This window comes from Vanessa cardui, chromosome 18 (genome assembly GCF_905220365.1).
Source record: "Vanessa cardui chromosome 18, ilVanCard2.1, whole genome shotgun sequence".
Taxonomy (NCBI): Eukaryota; Metazoa; Arthropoda; class Insecta; order Lepidoptera; family Nymphalidae; genus Vanessa; species Vanessa cardui.
In genome coordinates, this window is record NC_061140.1 from 8499896 (window position 1) to 8522966 (window position 23071).

General features: G+C 31.9%; 1 protein-coding gene across 5 annotated transcripts in view; it reads left to right on the forward strand.

Moving 5' to 3' along the window:
- Positions 1-15458: 15458 nt before the first annotated feature.
- Positions 15459-23071, forward strand: part of LOC124537592 (protein dead ringer-like) — a 115327-nt gene continuing 107714 nt past the window's right edge. For all 5 annotated transcript variants that reach the window (XM_047114465.1, XM_047114470.1, XM_047114467.1 and 2 more), the window contains exon 1: positions 15459-15684. In XM_047114465.1, coding sequence (XP_046970421.1) covers positions 15637-15684 — 48 coding nt within the window. In that variant the 5' untranslated portion in view covers positions 15459-15636. The remainder of the gene's footprint in view (positions 15685-23071) is intronic.

Below are 23071 nucleotides of genomic sequence, written 5' to 3' on the forward strand. Positions count from 1 at the left end.
TAGTTGACTTTTACTTATTCTGAAATTCGAATGCATGTTACCTGTATGAAAGCATTATTAGTGAGAATGTCTATTTTTTTTAAATAATGTTTTATGAAGATTATAGTCGAAGACAATACAATTAACATTATAATTACATATATACTGAGTTAACATAACATTAAAAAATACACAACAGTGTGTAACAGGTTTCAAACTCTTAATGCGCATAAGGTACTCAATATAATCAATATGTAATTAGTATATCAGTACATTTCCTGTCTGAAGCGCGATATGATCCCATCAGGGGATATTCATTTATACTACTTTTAAATACTATTCGTTGAGCAATCTTTTAATTTAAGAAAAAAAACAAACATGGAACTTTTACACACTTAAAGTTTGGAAAGAACAGTAATTCCATTGCGTATTTATCTTTATTGATTTGTATATAAAATTCTTAGAATTTATATTTAAAGAATATGGTGTTTTATAACAAGCTATACCTATAGGTATATTTATAAAGAAATATACAGGTATTATATGAAAAGTAATGTCATTAGCTGGTTGTAAAAAAAAGTAGAAGTTTGGAAGAGATCTTTGTTGTAATGTATGTATGTATTTGACTTTATCATTGATCAATTTCCGCCATACTACATGCTTATAAAGTAGTATTTGTACATCCACATGAACAATACATTCGGCGTAGCAGTATATATAGATTAGAAGTATAGAAATGAGTGGTAATATTTTTCAGACCTCGACTAAAACTAGGTTTTTGCTGACCCTTGTTCTAGACCAGCGGGCAACACGCGGTCCGCTAACATCTTCCTTGCGGCCCGTGAATGTTTTGTAACAAAGTAAACAAATATGACAGGTCACACACTAGAAATAGAGTCTAAAATTTGTGTACAGGCAGTTTCCTATTTAGGTCGTTTGTAGTTTTCATTTCTTTATTTTTCTATGCCCAAACATAATGTAAATATTATGTGTACGAATTAAATTCTTCTTTTTTCTATGGAATATGACTAATTAACACTAGTTATGCTTATGCGTTGGTATATTGGGTTTCTAAGGTTAATATCATGTCTGCGACCCGCCTGTACCTACTTTATTTTGCCACCTTGTGGCCCTTGCCTACCAAAAGGTTGCCGACCGCTGCTCCAGACCAATGTATCTGGTATACCAGTTCTTTAAACATAGTTGATACATAACCAATGTAAATACAGAATAAAATTGAACTAGAATTCAAACAACGTTAGGAATTTAGTACCAAATAAAAGACATGCATTTTCAAACACAATAAGAAACAAATGCGGCTGTGTTGCCATACCGAGGCAGATTTTGTGAGCATGAGACTATTCATTCACGCCTTATATAAAGGACCGTCGTGCATTACCGAGAAATTCTTAAGTATACTTGTTCACGTTCTGAGCAAACCGCGACCGTACATTAATGTTTAGCAAATGCGAAATGCCACAGAAAGCAATAAGACGTCCCACACAAGCGAACGGCAAATAATGAATAATAATTCGTCGACTAGTTAATGTAAACCGAGGCAAGGACTGTCGCGGTTCTGCCACGTGTGGTGTGATGTAAAAATGTCAAGATGCTGACGGACTTTCGATAATTCAAGTCGGTCTAGAAAGCAATAAAGGTGTTTGACTAATTTAATTTTCGCGCCGAGTCGTACAGTTCAATAATAATGTTAATTTATCATTGTCTGAGGGTTGGGGAGTGAGGAATGTTGATGACCCTTTATTCTACAATATTGTTCGCGTTTGAAATGTTCTCGTTTAAAATAGATTGTTGTATACGTGTAGATAAGACTGAGTAAATGCTATTGGAAAATGGAATAGTTTATACCATTTAATAGCATTTTAATTTTGTTAAAGCCTCTGAATTAGCTTATACATACTTTGTCTTGTCACATGTAAAACGTAGTCTTCTATTTTGTTTTATAATCTAATTGAAAATACCAGTATTATTATACAGCTTTGTGGTAGAATTTATGATAAAAGGGTGGTACCTTCTCAAATGAGCTTGCACAAAGCACTACCGCGGAAAGTAACTCCTGTCGTCAAAATCAGTAAAAGCAAAAAATAATGCTTTAAATACTTAACTTATACTACTACTACTTTATACATAAAAAATACTACTTTATACATAAAAGTTTGACTTCTACCGCGATTATATACCTAATCTTTTTTCCCTCTTCATGTATGGGATACAGTACCTAGATACGTGGAAAAATATTTTACTATGTCGCGGTTCTATTCTTTTTTACTGTTAATCTATTATATACTATATTGAACCTTGGTACTCGCGGACCTCGAAGATAATCGCTTCAAAATCCGAACAAGTACTGAAGATGAAGGATAATTTTCATAAAATGTACTTTTGATAGATGATATTTTATATAGGGAATTAGGGATGTATCCAATAGCCAGTTCTGCAGCGTCATAGTGAAATAAACTTCAAGGCTGCTTCTTAACAGGAGATATTTTTCAACCAGGATCTACTTTGTTATCTATTTTATATATCTATAACAAATTATACGTATGTATATAAGTTTATCATAAACTAAATAAAAACTTATGTATTTATTACAGAATATACAGATATAAAATAGCCGTATAAATAATAATTAGCTTTTCGGAACTTTTCAAAGCTGTTGTGTTACAGACAGTAAATAACATGTTTCAAACAGTTACACAAAAAACTAAGTTTTCTAACATTGAAATTATTAAGAATTTGTCAAAGTAAAACTCTTCCTTAAGTTCGAATAACCAGCGTCTTTCTTCCTTAATTAATATACATATATATAATACAATTTTTTCATATTTTCATATTTAATTGACCCGTGCGAAGCCGGGGTGGGTCGTTAGTAGTTAATAAATGAAAAATATAAGCGGCCATGACGTTAATTATATATTTCATGATAATTGTTTTAGTTTTAACTGTAACACGAATTATTACCATTGACTTGTAGATATGTATAGAGGCGCTGTCCGGTACTGAGATTTTGCGCTTTGACTTACGGTCAATTGACCAAACTCATTAATCATTTATTATGCGAGTGACCGAGAGGAGCTGACACATGTTGAAAGCAGACATTTATTTGTACACATAATAAAATCGGACATTTTTAGTTTAGACAACCGTAAAAAATGCGCGATGGTAAATAATAAGGCATTTTTCTAATAATAAATAAATATAAATAAATATGAGACAACATCACATTACTCTGATCCCACTGTAAGTAGCTGAAGCACTTGTGTTATGGAAATCAGAAGTAACGACGGTACCACAAACACCCAGACCCAAGACAAGAACTAATGGTAATCTACATCGACTCGGCCGGGAATCGAACCCGGGACCTCAGACTGGCGTGCCCATGAAAACCGGTGTACACACCACTCGACCACGGAGATCGTCAAATTTTTCTAATAAATTATTATAAAAAAAATTACATGCGTGGCAGGGATCTTGGTATGTCATTTCGTTTACTCTTTTCTATATTTAGCTAAGAGGAAGAGCAGTACCTACAACCGATATGCTGACAGAGATTAACGAATATACCTACTTAAAATAAGTATATATAGCAATGGTGTAACTGATAAAATAATATTTACCTAATTTTTATTAATACTATTAAAAACTAGAATTTTTTCCAAAATTGCCGAAATAAATTCTTCGGTGTTTGTCAAAATATTCTCTCATTGAATAGGTTCTCTTCTGGCATATATTTTGTCAAATAAGTATTAAATTGATTTCTGCTTTCTTCTATAAAACATTTAACAATCTGTTATATTGATATATGATGTAATAATTCTTGTCTAATCTTCTTAATATTATTATCATTATGACCAACTAACTCTCTATCTCTACTCTGAGAGACAGACGGCAAAAGTTTTCGTCACTATTGTGCGCCTAACAACCAATGTCCATTTCTCATCATTGTGGCACAGCTTAAATATCGAATAGATTTTCTGTGGCGTATTAAGTAGGAAAAGAGAATAACAAACTTTAGGTTTACGTATTTCATTGGATTTGCTAATAACTCATCTATATTGAGCACTACTAGGATTAGAATTTATGATTAAAACACTATTACACTTAACTACTTATTTCCACTTAAATTTTTACTTACAAAATACCGGTAGCAGTTTCGTCGACGTTCGTAACGTCATTATTTTTGCAAATCCATAGTGAATATCATAGATTTATGATTCTCTCAGCCAATGATATCGCGTCAATTACTTAGCTGTCAAATGTTATTTATGTGTCTTTTTTCCTGTTATAGTTTACAATTGTTTATATAGTTTTTTTTTTTATTTTATAGTTTGGCGGACGAGCTTATGGGCCACTTGATGGTAAGTGGTCATCATCACCCATTGGCAATGACGCTGCAAAAATATTAACTATTCCTTACATCGTCAATGTGCCACCAACTCAGGGAACCAAGATGTTATGTCCCCTTTGCCTGTAGTTACACTGGCTCACTCACCCTTCAAACTGGAACACAACAATACTGAGTACTGTTATTTGGCGGTAGAGTAGGTAATTGATGAGTGGGAAACCTACCCAGACGGGCTTGCACAAAGCCCTACTACCAAGTAATTTTAAGTTATAAATTAATGTTTATGATTATTAACTTACTGCTTACTATTTTTTTTTTATTTATATTTTATTATTATTATTATTATTAATTATCATCGTAGTTCCGTAAACAAAATACAAGTCGTATTTTGTATACTGAACTATCTATTCTTTTATTGAATTAATTACTTTAATTATAAAGTATCATTAGTAAAAACGACATCTATCGATGGCGCATAAGATCACACACTACACCAGTTTAGCTATTAGATCGAACCAAAAGCGACATCTATGTTCGATTTTTAACACTTTTAATGACATAAGTGACTGTGTTGCTATATCACTTTACCAAAATGTTGCTAGTAGACATAAACATGGAACTAGTAGGCATTAATTGTATTGTATAATTCATGTCACGTTATTTATTTATAGATGAAATATAAATGTCGTTCTATATATATCTAAAGCAAACTTCGATAATTCTATTTATATTTATATGTTAATAGTATGGTTAATATAGAAATGGCTGAACTTATATCGGGCTTAGAAGAAAAAGGTATTTTAAAGAACCAATGCCTCTTCGTTCCGGTTTGTCGTGCCCACATCCGGCCATCAGAGTTGTGTTCCACATGACCAAAGTTTATTCGAATCCGTTGACTAAAGATACCTATGAATGTACATAGTAAATAATTATATTTACTCGTCCACGTTTATTGGTCTCGCATCCCAACGCATTAGTTATTTAATACAGCTCTATCTATACTGGAATTTAAATTGCTTTTATTTTGATATTATTAGAAATAACTATCTGACACCCTGAAAATACCCCACACGAAGCATAAAAACTGTTTAAATTGTTTCTATTAAAGATAAGGTTTAGAGATTTTTCGATCATACTTAATATTGCGAAAATTCACTCGTTACATGCTGTTTTGACATTTGTTCCCTCGAGATTATAAACACAAATTAATCATAGGAATATTTCATGCTTTCTCTTTCTGCTGTTTGATTCCAATCTGGTATCGGAATTGAGTAGTTTATAAAGTACGTATAATATAAGAATCGATGTTATTTGAAGATTTGATTATTTAGGTAAGGAAATTCGTAGATAATTATCAACAAAGAAGAGAACTATCTGTACTGAACTATAATGGGTGTGCATACATAGTCCTCGGGGAGGAGACATTAATCATATTAGGTACCTAGTGTAATTAAATCAAGTGGCAAGCACGGTAAATAGCACGCTGGTTAGGAGCATCTATGGTAACATTTCAATTTGGTTCTTCTATACTTCTTTTCAGGACACAACATCTTTGTAGAAATCTTCTTCGGTTGTAGAAGACTTTAATTCGGTCCAAAAGAAGTCCTTTCAATGTTTTGTCTTAAAAACTTAGGAGCTCAAGGTCTCATCTGTGCAGTGAACGTTACATTGCACTATAGTTGCACTGATTGAAAGCTATCAAAATATAAGTGAGCCTTTGTAACTGGCATGGGACATGACGTATTAGTCGCGTTGATGAGGCATAAGTTTCTTTATATTTTAGTGCAATGAGTTATCTTCATTGCACTGAAAAAAAAACGACACTCTTGAAGGAAATTCTGGCCCAGAGCTGTTAATCCTGTATTGTACCTACCTACTGGTCCATGTCAAAACTCTTTATATGATAATAAAACATATACTAACTCCCTGTCTTCAGATGGCTACGGGCGGCGTTCGATTTCAGTCTCGACCTCTAAAATCCACAGCCTTAAGAGTTTCCTGTTGTACCAATGGCGCAGTATCTAGAAACAATGGAAACACTAAATATGTAGTATACAGTAACTCAGTAACAGCCTGTTAATTTACCACTATTGGGCTTAGGCCTCCTCTCCCTTTGAGAAGCAGGCAAGGCTTAGGCAAATGCAGGTTTCCTATCATATTTTATTTTACCGCCGAGTTCGAGATGAATTATAAATATAAATTAAATACATGAACATTTAGCGGTGTTTGCCTGGATATTAACCCGTTGTCATCCGTTAAAACGTACGCGTTGTAAACACTGCGCCATCCCGATTATTATATTATACTATAGGTACCTAATAATTGTGTGTGTGTATGTGAGTGAGTGTATGTGTGTGTGATTTATTCAAATCTTAAATACGTACCCATAATATCTGGTGGATGTTACGTCTGGAGGAATTCGTACGTTTATCATGATATAAATTAAACTTCAACAAAAATTTAAAATGGAAGTCGGTAATGATAACCAATAATAATAACTACTTACTTTAATATTCCTCGCCATTACTAGAAAATTACTCAGTTTTTGCTTTTATTTGTTTTAACAAATTTCGCATTAGTTAATGTGCGAAATAAGAGCAGGATGAGGCGCAAGTAATAGAACTCGTGGCCATGGATCATTCCGGGCGGACGAGGGGGAGGGGGTCCATCAATCAGCCTAGAGCGATTACTGAGGGCTTGCCGCGAGGGACGAACGGCGGCGGGCACGATTTACCAGTTTCATGAAGAAAAAACGATGCATTCAACCAACATCACACGTAAACTTGATTGATTTTGAATGTTTAAATTATTAAGGATGGAACGGAATGGAATTAAATATTGACATCTTAGATAATGTAAGTTGGAAAGGTGTACAAGAATAAGTTATAAATTTAATTTGAAAAGAGTTGTAAAATAATTGAATGTACTTAAGTAGGTACCTACGTATATTTCATAAATTATTGTGCAATAGTTCGTTAAAAGTCTAGGTTGGTTTATAAAGTTGGTTATATTATTAGGTTTGCTTGATATTTTGCGAGATTGACTGAAAACATCATTAAAACGCTATACAGGCGTCAAATCACGTAGCAATTTTGACTAGTGGTCAATTTGTAGGAGCGTACATACGAATTTAGTTCTTATTGAAATTAGGTGAGTATGATACACATTACATACACAGCTGTCTTAGTATGCAATTTTTTTATCTGGCAACACTAATATTTAACATTTTGACTTTTTTGACAAATAACTCTTTGCTTATTAGTTGAACGTTTATTAACAAACAACACAAGCCTTTTAAAAAAGTCTAATTCATAGAAAGTGCCAATTAAATAGACTTACTTGTTAACTATTTTTGTAAAATTTAGACATATTAGAAAAATTGTAGATATTTTTTTCAAATCAAAATAAAATAAAATCAAAATAAACTTTATTCAAGTAGGATTTTACAAGCACTCTTGAATTGTCATTTTACAATTAAGTGAAGCTACCGCCGGAAAGTAGATTCTACCGAGAAGAACGGGCAAGAAACTCAGTAGTTACTTTTTTTTAACATTTATAAAATACAAAGTCTTTTTTTTTTTTAATTAAGTAGTCAATAAAAAATGTACCTATTGCAAACGATACATTATAAAATTATATAAGTAGGTACAATTTCATTTATATGCGATAATCTTACACTACCTATATTATGTTTCTATTTAAAAAAATTCAGTCAGGTAGAATTATGACGATCAATAAAAATATTACAGCATAGATAATACACAGGTAGGTTTACTATTGATTCATAAAATATAATCGCCGGTCTTTTATGCTTTAGTCCAGTAAACAAACAAGTCCAGCGCTCAGTTCGACAAGCGATTGATCTGGCGGCCGTATTAATTGCTCTTGTCTGAGCCTCAGCCTGAAACCTACACCTTTACGAATTATTACGACGTACCTAATCCTATGTCGAAAGCTTTTCTATTATTTTAAATCTTTTATTTTATTATTATCGTAAAATATCGAAGTTTTTTTTTTCTTTATTGATAATTGTTTGAAGCTTAGGTAAAATGTTTTCATCCTACTTCTAAATACATACATATGTGTTTTAATTTTGTTATGTTTAAATTAAATAGCAATTTTGGTTTGGATATATTATGTAGTTTATTTTTAGAATAATTTTTAACACTTAACTAATAGAATTATATACAATTTATGAGAATTTTTATTTATATCTGACAACATTTACGTCATCAATTACGGTACGTTGATTTAAAATACATTTACCTAAACACGAAAATGTTATGTATTGTACCCTGCGATGCAGCTAGTATTAAAATGTTATGTATGTAATATAGTTATGAAATTGGATAGTACATTTTATGAAAGAGGTTTTTTATGATTATTTGCTTATGGATAAAACTTAATCAGAGAAAACCGAATAATTAATAATGGGAATTATAGGAAGAGACTAGTTCATTCTATCTTCAAAAAATATACCACAATTTTGTACTTACAGACGATATAAGTTACAGTGTAACAGTATGGAACTAGCTCACTGCTGGGTTAAGGCTTCCTCTCCCGTTTGATAGAAAGTTGTGAGCGTACTTCACCTCGTTGCTCCAATGTGGATTGGTGAAGACACGAGTGGCAGAATTTCTTGGACTATTAATTAATCTAATTATCATCATAAGTTCTTCATTATTACCTTACCAATTCCCCTTATATTTCTCGGTTTGAGCACATGGAGCAAGCAGTTCTCTGGCATTCTAGAGATCTCCGATCCCCGCACGAAGTATGAGGATTTCACCAGAAAGCCAGAAACAGCAGGTCTCTTTAGAGCTTCTGTGGAATCTTTCCCGCAGTGCAAGACTTCACCAACATCAGAAAGAGCTCCTGTCACATCCGTAGAGGTAAGTATCTAACAATATCCAACTCTATTCCATTATCCAACCATAAGAGGAGAATAGCTAAATTTGGCAGCAAATGACGTGATATTCTTTTCGCTATACCTATTCGATTGATTGATGCGAAAAAATTGCGTTTTAAGCGTCGATGAAAAGTGTTGTGTTTATTTAGGAAGTGAAATTAGAGTGGTTATAAATAGTTAAGTTAAACTAAACAAAGTTAAAATAAACTCTGATTAGGGAGTGCATATTGCTGAATTATTATATTAAGTATATACCTACCTACTATACTTAAATTAAGTTTTGTTGACCTTTAGTCCTGCTTTGATTTGAATTTTTAACTTTACCGTTTCGTAAATTCAAATCGTTTATAAAAATACATTGGTAAAAAAGGCATATTATTCGATACAAGATTTTGTAGATGATAAAAAAGCTTGGAATTAATACCTGTTGACTTCCAGGCAGGATACATTACATACACATATACCTAATTGTATTTAACTAATAAGATTTTATTTTTTAAATGTTGAAAAAGAGTAACTACTGAGTTTCTTGCCGGTTTTTCTCGGTAGATTCTAATTTCCGAACCGGTGGTAGCTTCACTTAATTGTTTAATGACGATTCAAAAGTGCTTGTAGAAGCGCACATGAATAATATTTATTTTGATTTTGAAATAAACTGTTCTTAGATACTTTAGATCGAAACAGTAAGCAGCCTGGTACTTATTTGTAATAGAGCAAAATGAAATTGAGTTTCCTTCGATTTTCTAAAGATGCTTCATAATAACAAAACTTTTATTAGAAGAAGATTAATCATTTCTCCATTAGGGTTAATTGGTACCTATGGGTGGGTACGTTAAATTATCTAAACAGTATTGCTGGAAGCAGACGAAATAGCATTAGACTTATTATTCTTCATTTAATGAATACTTACCTATCTATTACTTGATGCTTTACCTTTTACATTTCAGGTTTAGTTTAGCATTTGAACAGAGCTCTGGAATTTAACATTTAATGTTTTACGTCTTGTACCTATCTGAGTTTACGAATAGCTTCAAAATTGACTTTTGATTTTGAGTTTGATTCCAAACTAGTACCTGTAAGGGAAACCTACCTAGGTAAATGTGTCTTATATATATAGGAAAGTAGGTCATATTAACAAAATGCATTTCTCTAGTTTATTGAACATAAAATCAATATGACAGTACTTTTGGATAATATATTTCGATTTTACCCATTTTGTACGTAAATACCTTCCTCTTTTTTTTACAAATCAACGAATGCCCTAATTCATGTAACTGCCTAGCTAAGTAGTAGGAACGGAAATACGGACAAAATGACATATATGGACAAAATAACATAGTCACCCTATTTAAAACTGTCGAGTTTTAGATACATCTCTGAAACTGTATCATGTTAAAGGGACCATATTTAAAATCCTGTAAAATTTTAAGCGCCATTGTCACAGTTGCATCGCAGTAACCAGTTCAGAAAAATGATGTTTTATTCGTTGTTGTTTAAGTATGGACAAAATGACATACATATACAATGGACAAAATTACATACCATGCCCTTATCATTCCGAAATGGAGCATGAGTTAGCAGAACACATAAAGTTTTTAGAAACACGACTTTTTAGCACTAGCCCTTAAAAAATAGCCGAAAAAATGCTTTCGATTACCCTTTCAAGAAGGACAAGAAACGTGCAGGGCAAGAGTGACTTAAAGGCTCTCTGGAAAGAAATATGAAGTTGGTTACGATGTATATCTTGTTTCCTTTGGGCTCATGCGTCATCTGTTGATCTCCCAAAGAAGACCACAAACGAATTATTTGTGAAATGTGTTCTTAAGCATTAGTATGTCATTTTGTCTGTAGGTACTATAGGTACACATACATATGGATAGCATGGTTTTTGAGTTTAGGTACATTTATCTTAATATAGTACATTTTATTATAGTCCTTACTTCATTAAAAGAATGTTTTACTGATAGTCAATAAAATAAAGATCACCAAAAAACGATTGAGACTGATTAGGTATAACTGATGAATATGATTAAAAACAAAACACCATGTCATTTTGTCCGTACTTCCCCTAACTGATATAGTGTTTGTATGAGCGACGTTCGTTTCAGTACCTATTATTTTATTATACTTAGGTATTATAGAAAGGCAGACTGGCGTATAAGTCACTTCGTGTTAGTTACCACTGCCAAATTAAATTAGGGGAAGGTTGCGATCATTGGACCGGTTCTTTCATTGGACCACCTAATTCTTTCAAAAACTATGCGTGTTATGACCAGTTCAATACGATGCTAGGAAACAGTACCTCACCCGTTGTCCATCCGCCAAACCTCAGTGCGCTTGAGACGCGTGGCACGTAGTAATGCGAACTCCCATGTCAGTGGCGACCGTGATATAAAAACCGAGCCACTAACAAACTGATGTAAATAGCACTGTATTAATTAATGTTTGATGATTGTAATACATCAGGATAGCAAATTTATCTGCTTTTACAGAGATGATGAAGTTTTTACCTTATTTAACATTTTTTTAAATATACGCTTTCGTTCTGTTGATATACCTAGTTGCCATCAATGGACCACTATGGTGACACCATTATTGGACTGGTCCAATCAAAGAAACTTAGCGAATTAATTATTTTCACTGTTACCTTTCTGGTGGTGAGGGTGTAAAGAAACAATATTAGGTTATAAAATTTTTAATGCCCAGTAACATAGTATTATAAACAACCAATTACTTAATTTACTAGTTACTTATGTTACTTCTTATAACGACTATTATATAAAAATTATGCCAGCTAGACTCAGCGTGGGTCACTTGGGATAAAAGGCAAGCTTGAAAATTCAATGTTACTAATCTTAAATTTAAGGTTGAAAATTAGGCGCCACTGACGAATAAATTAGTTGATGTGGTTTGAAGGAATACACCGTTCGCCAGACCGGTGTAAACGAAATTTATAATATAATTAAAAGGGGGTACATCACCAAAGTTTCCAGCTACACGTGGATACCGACAACGGCTCAGGGAACAGGCCTGCCGTCCTTGGAGTTGCACCAGCCACTATCTGGGCACACTCAACCAGGAACCTGGAGCTGTTCACTCTTAATATTTCCATGCAAGAAGTCCACGTGGTGGGTAAATCCGATTAAAAAAAAAAAACCTCCTGTAATACGAAATATACAGGTTTAATAAGTTAAGCAAATAAGCAAACGATAAATACCTTTAACGAGAGATGTAAGCACGAATTTACCTTCTGGAGGTTCAAAGTCCTGCTTACACAAATTGACGATCTCAACTCCGGAGAACCATTTCAAAGGGTCACTGGAAACCACAATTTACTCATGACTACGACTTTTCGAATTGTAAACCAATGCATTTAATCAAAAACAAGAATTAAAGACTTACAATTTCTTACGAGTCGGTAAACATGATATAAAGTTCTGTCAAACTTCAAAACTTCATTGTTAATATAAATTCGATATATTCAGTATATCGAATTAAAAGTTTGGATTCGGTGTGAAGCCGATAGTTCCAAAATTCAAAAAGAACGAAATCGAAAGTTCACGAACCTTTGAAAGGTTAGCGAGTGTGACCAGTATCACTACCAAAATACCCTTAATGAAAAAGGAATTATATCCATAATTAAATCAAGGAAAGAATTATGGAATAATTATTAAAATTAAGAAAAGCCAAATATGAGGCAAAGTAAATTTATCATAACTAGACTCCGACACCTACATCGAAGAACTAACCTTTAAACTGGAAGACAGCTATTAAATTAATCTGAAACGAAGTGAAATGACCTCTAATAAAATTCAACAAACGCATTAAATGATTAAAATCTTATTTTAATAATTGTTTTAATGCACCTTTAAAATAAATGTAATTTATTTTATTAATTAAAATTTTAGAAAATGCCAAGTCGAAGCGTTATACTAGCAACACCGACATAAATTAAGTAGGAAACGGGTCAATGGCACGGAATTTAGCGAATTGACACTTTTTTGACGTTTTATATAATTATAAAAAAAAGTTAAAATTATGAAAATAATTTTTAATGTAACATCACTTAGTAGAATTCTAAGAAATGTTTTTGTCCGTGTAAATTTTCCGTATGAAAATTTATGTGTAATTAAATAAATATGATTATTTTTTCTCTATGAAAGTCCCAACTCGAAATTATTGTAATTGATTGTTGATCTCGTGAAAAGTTCCTAAACAATTAGTTATAATATTAGTTTACAAGAAAAAAAAATACTAATATAAAAACTTATGAATATAAAAGTAAATCTTATTGTGTGTTTCATTTGAGTCACCTTCATTGGACCGTTAATACAAATGTTTCTAAGTTCAATGATGGCAACTTAGTGGTCCATTCAAGGTGACGTTGGTCCAAAGAAAGCAACTCCTCATTGAAAAGTTATTTTAGTATATTTTTAAAATCTTCCAACTTACATTGCCAATAATTTATATATGATTAATTAACATAAATAGCATTACATTACAACATTTGGATTCCGTTTGTCGATGATATTTCATGAGATATGATGTTATAAAGTTAAGTGGTCCAATCATAGCAACCTTCCCCTAATGATTTGAGGCGGCGCTATGTTGAATCCAGCACTAGGAGTGTTCCACACAATATTATGGGGCAGTCTGGTACCTACCTACTTGTTTTTAATAGAGAAAAATGAAATTGAATTTCCTTAGATTTTCTAAAGATGCTTCATAATAACAAAACTTAATTAGAAATAGATTAATCATTTCTCCACTGGAGTTAATTGGTACCTATGGGTGGGTACGTTAAATAACAGTATTGCTGGAAGAAGACGAAATAGCATTAGACTTATTACTCTTCATTTAATGAATACTTACCTATCTATTACCTGATGCTTTACCTTTTATATTTCAGGTTTAGTTTAGCATTTGAACAGAGCTCTGGAATTTAGCGTTTAATGTTTTACGTCTTGTACCTACCTAGGTACCTCTTAGTTTATGAATAGCTTCAAAATTGACTTTTGATTTTGGGTTTGAATCATTGCTAGGTATTCCAATTATAGAGGACAATAGGTAACAATGGAATAATTATATATTTATTTAGGTTCGTCACATTAACAAAATTGTATTCTATCCTACCTATTTGTTACCACTTGTTTCGGAAAAGCATTCCTTAAATTTGTTAAACATAATATATAAGATCAATATAACAGTTCTATAGGATGGAAGGCATCGAAATTACCTACCTAGTAGGTAAATAGGTACCTTACTCTCTTTTTATAAATCAATGAATGCCCTAATTCATCTCTAGCTCTACCTACCTAACTGTTTCAGCGTTTAAATAAGGGACTTTCGGTTCAGTTTTTATATTTTAGTATAGAAAGGTAGTCTGGCAAATAAGTCACTTGATGGTAGGTACCTACCACTCCTTAATTACGTTATCAGTGAAATATAAATATTTCTTCATATTATCACCAATATGCCACCAGCATTAATAACTAAGATGTTATGTCTTTTGCGACTGTGTTTATACTGTTTCACTCATTTTTTAATCCGGAAAACAACAATACTAAGTACCCAGGTACGTACTTATATTGCTTTTTGATGGTAGGATATGTGTTATCTGGTTGGTACCCTATCTAATCGGGCTTACACAAAACCCTACCGCCACTTAGTAAGTATGATGTGCTTATTGCGGCGTATGGATTTATTTATTTCTAATGCGCGGATGTACAAAAAATGGGTTTTACTTAATTAATAGAGAATAGAGTGAGATCATTTTAATTACCTAATTATCATACACATGCTTACAATAAACTTTGACGACAACTGGTCGGTGTACCTACGTCATATATTGCTATAGTATTTAGATTATTTGAATATAAATATATACTTATAATATATATTGTACCTATTTACTTGTCATTCATTTGAACTCATTACAGGTAATTAATTTATAAAAACAAATTGAGTGAAGGTGAGCTAATTGTTTGTCAATGTCGTGTTTCATTTCTGCTATTAATCACAAATCGATAGCTCGCGATTGTTTTATAGCTCGAATAAAAACAATATAAATGCGGCGGGCGGAGCGTATAACAGAAATATCACTTTGATATCGCGAGGTTTGATTCGCCGTGACGCGAGACGCCTTGGGGCGGGGCCTCAGTGGAGAGGGGGCGCTGCGTTACCGGCTCGCCATACCATTCCGTGCGAGCCGCGGTAACGCTCGTATACACGGTGAATATTTCCGCGCGAACTTTCCGCTGCATTGCATGTACCGTGCGTGTGTGAGCGTGTGAACACGTGCCGCTGTGTGGCGTGTTGTCGTTCCCGTGTCTCAAAAACCGCCAAGATTCGGGTTAAGAATCGTGAGCCGGTGCCGGCGTACGCCATGGCCGACGCCGACCGTGATTCAGACCTTGGAGACGATAGTCCCGTGGTAAGTCATGTTTTCCGATTTGCTTTTAACCGTCAACTTACCTGTTATGAAGCTATTGTCTCATTTTTTTTTGTTAGTGTACCTCCTTTTGTAAACATTTCCAGTTTTATTATTTTAGCTGATTTTGTGTTATATAAGTATCATATTGTTTTCGTAGACTCCAGTGAAATGTTTTCAATTGACCAATTACATTTTGCATGGCAACCATACAAAGCCGTCGCTACAAATATCGCAAACATTATACCGACATTAAAAAAAAATTAAAATTAATTTATGGCACGTATAAAAAAACAGTATAAATACTTACTTACAATAAAAGCACGCATATTTATTATAATTTTATTGTGTTTTTAGAAAGTAATTATTAATTGATTTTGATTAACAATTAAATAATTTGAAGTTCAATAAATAAGTTGATAAAACATATGTACCTTACGTTAAAAATATTTTTTATCTGTGTCCTAATCGTAAAAACATGTAATGATTAAGTGTCGTTTTTATCAGGTGAAGTGATTTTATAAAATTAATTTTACGGCAACGATATCATAAAAAATAAGCTGATGCTGTATAATAGCTACACATGTTCAGAGCTACTGCAAAAACATGATAAAACTTTATCTGCACGTGTGAAGCAGACCTGCATCGACTTTAGACAGACCGCAATATATAAATTAAAAAAAAAATGACGCCCTGAGACGGGAATGTAGTTGTTGACACTTACTAGAAAGTTTTTGTACTATTTTACTTTTGATGTATGATTATTTAAGAAGCTACTGATTGAATTAAAGTTAGGAATGATTAGGTATGTGTTATATGTTGATATAACATTTCAAGCGATACAATTTGCAAAAACAACTACCGTTTATAGTTTTTTTAATAAAATTAATGATTAAAAACAGAAATTGAATATTAAAATTGAAACCATATTATATGATATAACTTTTGCCGGTGATATATTTTTGTAGATAAAATCAATAAGTGTATCTACTTACTACGACATTATCTATGTCCTTTTGTCTTGTCAGATTCAAATAAGAATATCGATTTTCAATCGATTTATTCTTATTTAAAATTAATCTTACCTTTTATTGCAGTAATAAAAGTTTTAAAATGGATAATGCAAGAGTTTAGTTGAAGTTTAAGATAATCAATTGAATGCTGTATATATTTACCTAGATTATACTTGATAATGTGGAAACTATAAGTACGTAAAACTAATTATATGTTTGTGCAAATAATGTGTTTGTTTAAGTATTTAATAAATCTTTATACAGATTATATCATATATTAATCTATTAAGGTAGGTATCTAAATATTGAAAAGCAATTCTTTCAACAATTTCTATAAATGTTTTTCTTATTATTAATTAACAGCTTTATGGCTTAAGTGATCGATTATGGCAAGAACATATTTTCACATGTGGGGTTGCTAGTGTCGGCGGTTTTAACCAAAATGGCGCCGATACGATTATTAATAACAAATTCTTTGCCGGATTTTATAATGCAGGATGAAGGCCGACCCTTTGCCATCTGTGCCGACTTAGTATTTGAGCATTGTTTATGTAGCGGAACCATTTCTGTAGTTATGTATAATTCCGGGAAAAACAAATACTTAAATGATTTTTTTTTAAACTTATTATTGTCTTTGGCGTTTTAACTTTTTTATAACGGAAACTTGTAAATGTGTTTGGGGCAAGAGGATAGTGTTTCTTAGACCGATGTTAACAAATAAAATTAATTGTTAACATATTTCATTATTATTAAAATAATTCAAAGAGATGTTGCTCCAAAATAAACAATGTTTCTATCATGAGGATTTTATTTTAAATCATTTAGTAAGTAGCAAATATTTCAATTATAAGTTCTAATATTATCGAATTGCGAACACCACAATCTATTGAAATTGGGTAGGTATTCTTACCGAAAGTAATAAACACGTTGCCGGTCAATAAATAACAATAATTAATAATACCGATTTGATCTATGACTTCATAAATAAAAGCGAAGTTACATTCAAATATTAATAATATTCGATTCGTTGGTTTACAAAATATACCTATTAATTAAACTTTAAATATTTTTACTGTTTTACTGCTTACCAAATGGATAATTTGGAGTTATTTTCGAAATTATGTGGGTGGTAACTTTAATAAAGATTTTAAAATAATAAATAGTTATTTTATGCACCAAATACACAATTATCATAATTTTTTGACAAATATAAAAATATATCGAGGCAGTGGCAGCAAAACAGTTACCACTAATCTAAAGTTAAGTTTCCCAAACACGTAACTTTATTAAGATAAAGTACAAAATATATTATAGAAATTACAAAGTAGCGTGATTATTAAGTTATACAACTTTTAGCTTAGCATGGAAGCCATAAATTTTATACTGAATACAAATTACAGATATCATTGGTAAAAGCTATTTGTTTTTATAATGTATAGTTATTATACCTTTTATTGCTACTGATATTAAATGTAACTTTTAATAAGACATTATTTGATCAACTATGATAGAAGTATAGTTCGTTACAACTTAGAGGTACCATCGGCAAAATTCGTAAAACCGATCACATGCGAATTAAGTACGCTATCCTAAATAATAAATATTTATTTCTTATGTGAATATGATCTTTGCACGAACGTAATAACTCGTAATATCATATGATCTACTAAATTCGTCAATTTGACACGTCGATTTCACGAGAATCTATAACGACGAATAGCGTCGAATGGCGCGATAGGGAGCTATTTCTATTGGTTGTATAAATCGTCAGTTGTGTCGTACTTCTATTGATCATCGATTCGATAAAAGTACCGGTATGCGTTCTTAATTTAAAATAAGATTAAGAAGCCAGTTGACGTCATTAGATATAAGTTAAATATATAAATACATTGTTGCAATCTGTATCGGGATAATAATTATTATGCTATTAGTTATTATTTATATATTATGTTGAAACTTTGTTGGCTTCTATGTAATTAAATACGTAGGTATAATATGTTATAACATACAAAAATGTGTGGTATATAAATGAAAGAGATATCTACTCATATAAATTTAATTGAGACAGTATTTTACTTTGAACCATTCGTTTTTTAAATATGTATTTTTCTAGATATCCATTAGAAAATAAATCATTAGAATTAAATTCATTCATTCATAAACGCAAGCTTTCATACAATAAAAAAACTTAATAATCATAAGTAATGATCCTGGAACAGATTCTGTTGTTATTTTGTATAGAATTTAATGAATAATAAGAATGAAATAAAATAATATCTGTTGAATATAATAAAATGTATTATTTTAATACCTCAATAACAATGATGTGGGTACCTAACGTATTGAGGAAAAATATTTCGGTTAAAATAATATGAATTTTAATGGAAATATTTTCGTTCAGTCTTTTTATGTTTTGTATTTACTTACCGTGTTTTCCGCAAACATAACCGTTCCATTAGATTGATGTTGAATTGTTGTTGATTGATGTGATGGAGAGAAATTCTTATATAGAAAGTAAATATCAATCGGCTATAAAGCATACGTTCACTCACGAGGAATGCAGACTTTCAAGTACTCATATCTACGTAAGGCGGAGTTGCAAACAGAACACGGTGACGTTTTCTTGAAATAACTTAAAATTTTAATGATCTAACGGAAGTGCATCTGACGACTTCATTATTACTTACCTGTATAAGAGATCGTTAGCATGCTATTTCGGTCTAGACAGATATAATGTCTGCGTTTGAGTCAATCATTTATTCAGCGGTGTGTCCGACGCTGGCGACATCTCACGGGAGGCCGAAACGCACGCACGATTTATTATCCCCACTCGACGAATGGCCACGAATTAATTAATCAAATCTAGCTGTCACTCAGTGCACAATCTACTAAAGTTAGCTCGTATTCAGAGCCCAGCTTCCTTTTCCTGTCGACACCGGGACGTTTCATTAATTGAAATAATTGGCGACTCTCGCTCGATTTATTTATTTTTTTCGTGCTGACAACACTTCTCGACACATGCCGGTCGTGATTTTATATTTATTTTCGTACTTATTCTACGAAATATAAAAATCGTGTATTACGTGTCGCCTATTTAAAAATAGGGTGTCGAAAATGTTGCTATAGTAAAAAAAATATAAATGCCGTATCATAGTTTGGGTAACAATGGGTCTGACGAGTGTTAAAAAGTCGTCAGGTGAATTACAGACTACCTGGTCGCGTGCGCATCCTGTGAAGGTTGGCGCCTACGGATTTAAAATGTCATTCCCAAAAAAATATTCTATTGAATATTTCTTACCTAGACATCATATTATGTACCTACTTTCACATTTCATAATTAATTTCTATGGAAGAAATAGTAATTCTTTGGCGTCTCGGCAAACGTAGTAAAGGACGTCCTCGGGCACGATGGTGTGACGACTTACGCAAGACGGCTGGCAGGAGCTGGATGCGAGTAGCCCAAGAACGATCTCAGTGGCGTGCAATTGGAGAGGCCTATGTCCAGCAGTGGACGGAAATGGGCTGATGGATGGATGGTGCCCTGATCAGAAGAATCCATTTTTGAGACTATTAATAACACCTACATACGTTATAATTATATTATTTATTAGTATCGGTATACCTCGAATCAAATCAATATTCAATTCGAATCGGATGAATAAAGTTTGATGTGTTTTGTATTTGTTTTTTCTACGTTTCTATTTGAACGTCACTTTCCATGAATTGATTTGATACGACCGCTTTGTTAGAATTTTAATTTGCATACAAATAAAATGGCTGACTCGACAAAAGCGCCATTGTCACCAATCTCCACTGGAATCGAACTTGATGGTTTATCGCTTATTTATATTCAATGTAGTAAATAATCGTATTGACATACAATATTTATAAAGAAAAGGTTGCGTGGGTGACGACGACTACTATTACACCGATCTCTGACGTCTATTGGTGTAATAAGATTTAACATTTTGAATGTCCATATTGACTATTACTTAAAAGCTGGCAACATTTGAGAAAATAATAAAAACAACAAGTACCTACTAATAAGTATTTACTAAATTTTCAGCTGCCTTTTCTTTTACAGTTATTTATTTGCCCATTTTGGTAATTATCATTGTTATGTTAGGAAAAGATTAATTCAATTCACTTTTTTTATCCTTTGTAGATATTGTAATTATATCAGCTCAAATTAATCATTGGAATGTAGAGTTGATTCAAATTAATAATTATTGTTGTTAGAGAAAATGATTTTTAATTACGAATTATGTAAATACTGAAAAAATGAAACTTGTTATGAACAAAATGAAAGCTAAGGATTGTTAGTTTCTACATACACATCACAACGTGTTTAAATACAGATACCTTAATAGAAAACGTAGTTTTCATATAAACACATATTTAAAGATTCGAATATTTAAAAATGTCTTCATATTTAAAATAGCCGTTTGATATTATCTTAAACACTTAAAATGCATTTTATGACACACATAGATACAAATCTTGATATAGATACATATCTCAACTATTATTTAATTAATATTCTAATCACAACAATTACTAATATTATGACGTTATCTAAAATTAATTCTAATGTAAATAAAAAAAATACATTCTGTTTTGGTTATATTTAGCAATAACATTAAAGTCAAAATATGTAAATAAAGTTATTGTTACAACAGCATTACGATGTTTTTAAGTTCGTTTATTTGATAAGACGTTTCTTCGTCTGCAAGACAGACATTGTGATATATCGATAAATAAAATGAGTATTATAAATTGGTAAAATTGTAGGGAATTATCTACCAAACCATCGATCGTATACCAAACTTATTATAGCCAAGGGACGCGGCTGGTAGAAGTTACTTATCTCACACACATAATGTTTAAATAAATTGTCATTTAATATAATTAATTAGGTATGTAGGTAGGTAACAAATACTACCTTCAAACTTGTTATACGACGGTGTGTAAGAAGGCGACCTTTATCGTTACAATGGTAGTGTGAAATTCTAAAAATAAATACTTCTATCATTGATGATCTTAAAGCGCATGTTCAAATCATTTGATTTTAGCCTTCAAGAAAGGAGTTTGTAATTCGGCTGTTTGTTTTGTGTTCCTTGACGTGAAATCATTTGTTAAACTTTTTTTATTTATTATCTGTAAGGTTCCTATTGAGTATTGACTGTAAAGACATTGACAACACACTTATAAAATTATAAAATTGTGACGCAAGAATAAATAAGTAGGTACCTATCTACTTACGTTTGTTGGATTTATTTGACTTAATATTATTAAAATAAAATGTTATTTAACTTTACATTAACGATATCTAATATAATTTTTATTATTTCTGTGAGTAATATAATAACAGATTCAAAATAATGAATATAATGTGTAAATTAGTATCTGCTTATTATCGCCATTTTGAAATGTAGTTATATTTTTATTAGTACCTACCCATTATAGTATTATTGTAATACTGTTTGAGAATTCAATTTATGACTTCTAAATTATTATTTTACCTCAAGTTAAATGTTTATAACTTAACACTTATCAAATTAAACCCGTAGCTATAAGCGTACACTATCGCTCACGACATTTTTCTATCAATTTTTTATTAGAATTAAGTTAAATTAAAAGAGTTATCAAATAAAAACTCTATCAAGAACAAAATAAAGTTTGATTTGCAATAAATTTGATAGGCGTTTGTAATGTTTCAATTTGTATTGTATCGTTTGATAGTTCGCGGGTTGGCGCGGGTACCCGCATAAAACAAATTATTCAATAATACCTCTCCGATGGCTTATATCGCATTCCTATTAATCGCGTTAATTAAAAACGTCGCTGGTTAACGGTTTTCTTTAACGTTAAAGTTATTATACTTCCTTTATTTCTAGTATATTGATGCGTGTGGCTTCTATGAGGGCTAATACGATAAATTGCAATAAAAACGTTGACAGGCCACCGTTTTACTGATGAATGATATTGAACATTTCGTGAACGTGTAGTGTACGATCCAAGTCATTCACTCATTCTACAAGATTCAACTTTAGCATGTGTCCGTCAAGCATTGCAATTGTAAACCAGTTTCATGTAATTCATCCAATCCGGATTCATCCCATTGACTTGAATTTTCGCTGTTCGTTCAGTATTGAGGTTTATAGTAGGTATAAGCCAGTAAAACTATGTAAATAGTTTACTGGGGGTTTAAATTAAAGTCTTTTTAGAATGCTTTAAGGAACCTTTGCAGATAATTTTCCTCACTACTTCATAACGAGCTGTGCCCGCGACAACTTGCTCGTTTGAATTTAATAAAATAATTATTGTTCAGTTTGGAGACCAGCTATCTGCTAGTCAAGTCCTGAAAAATTCGGACT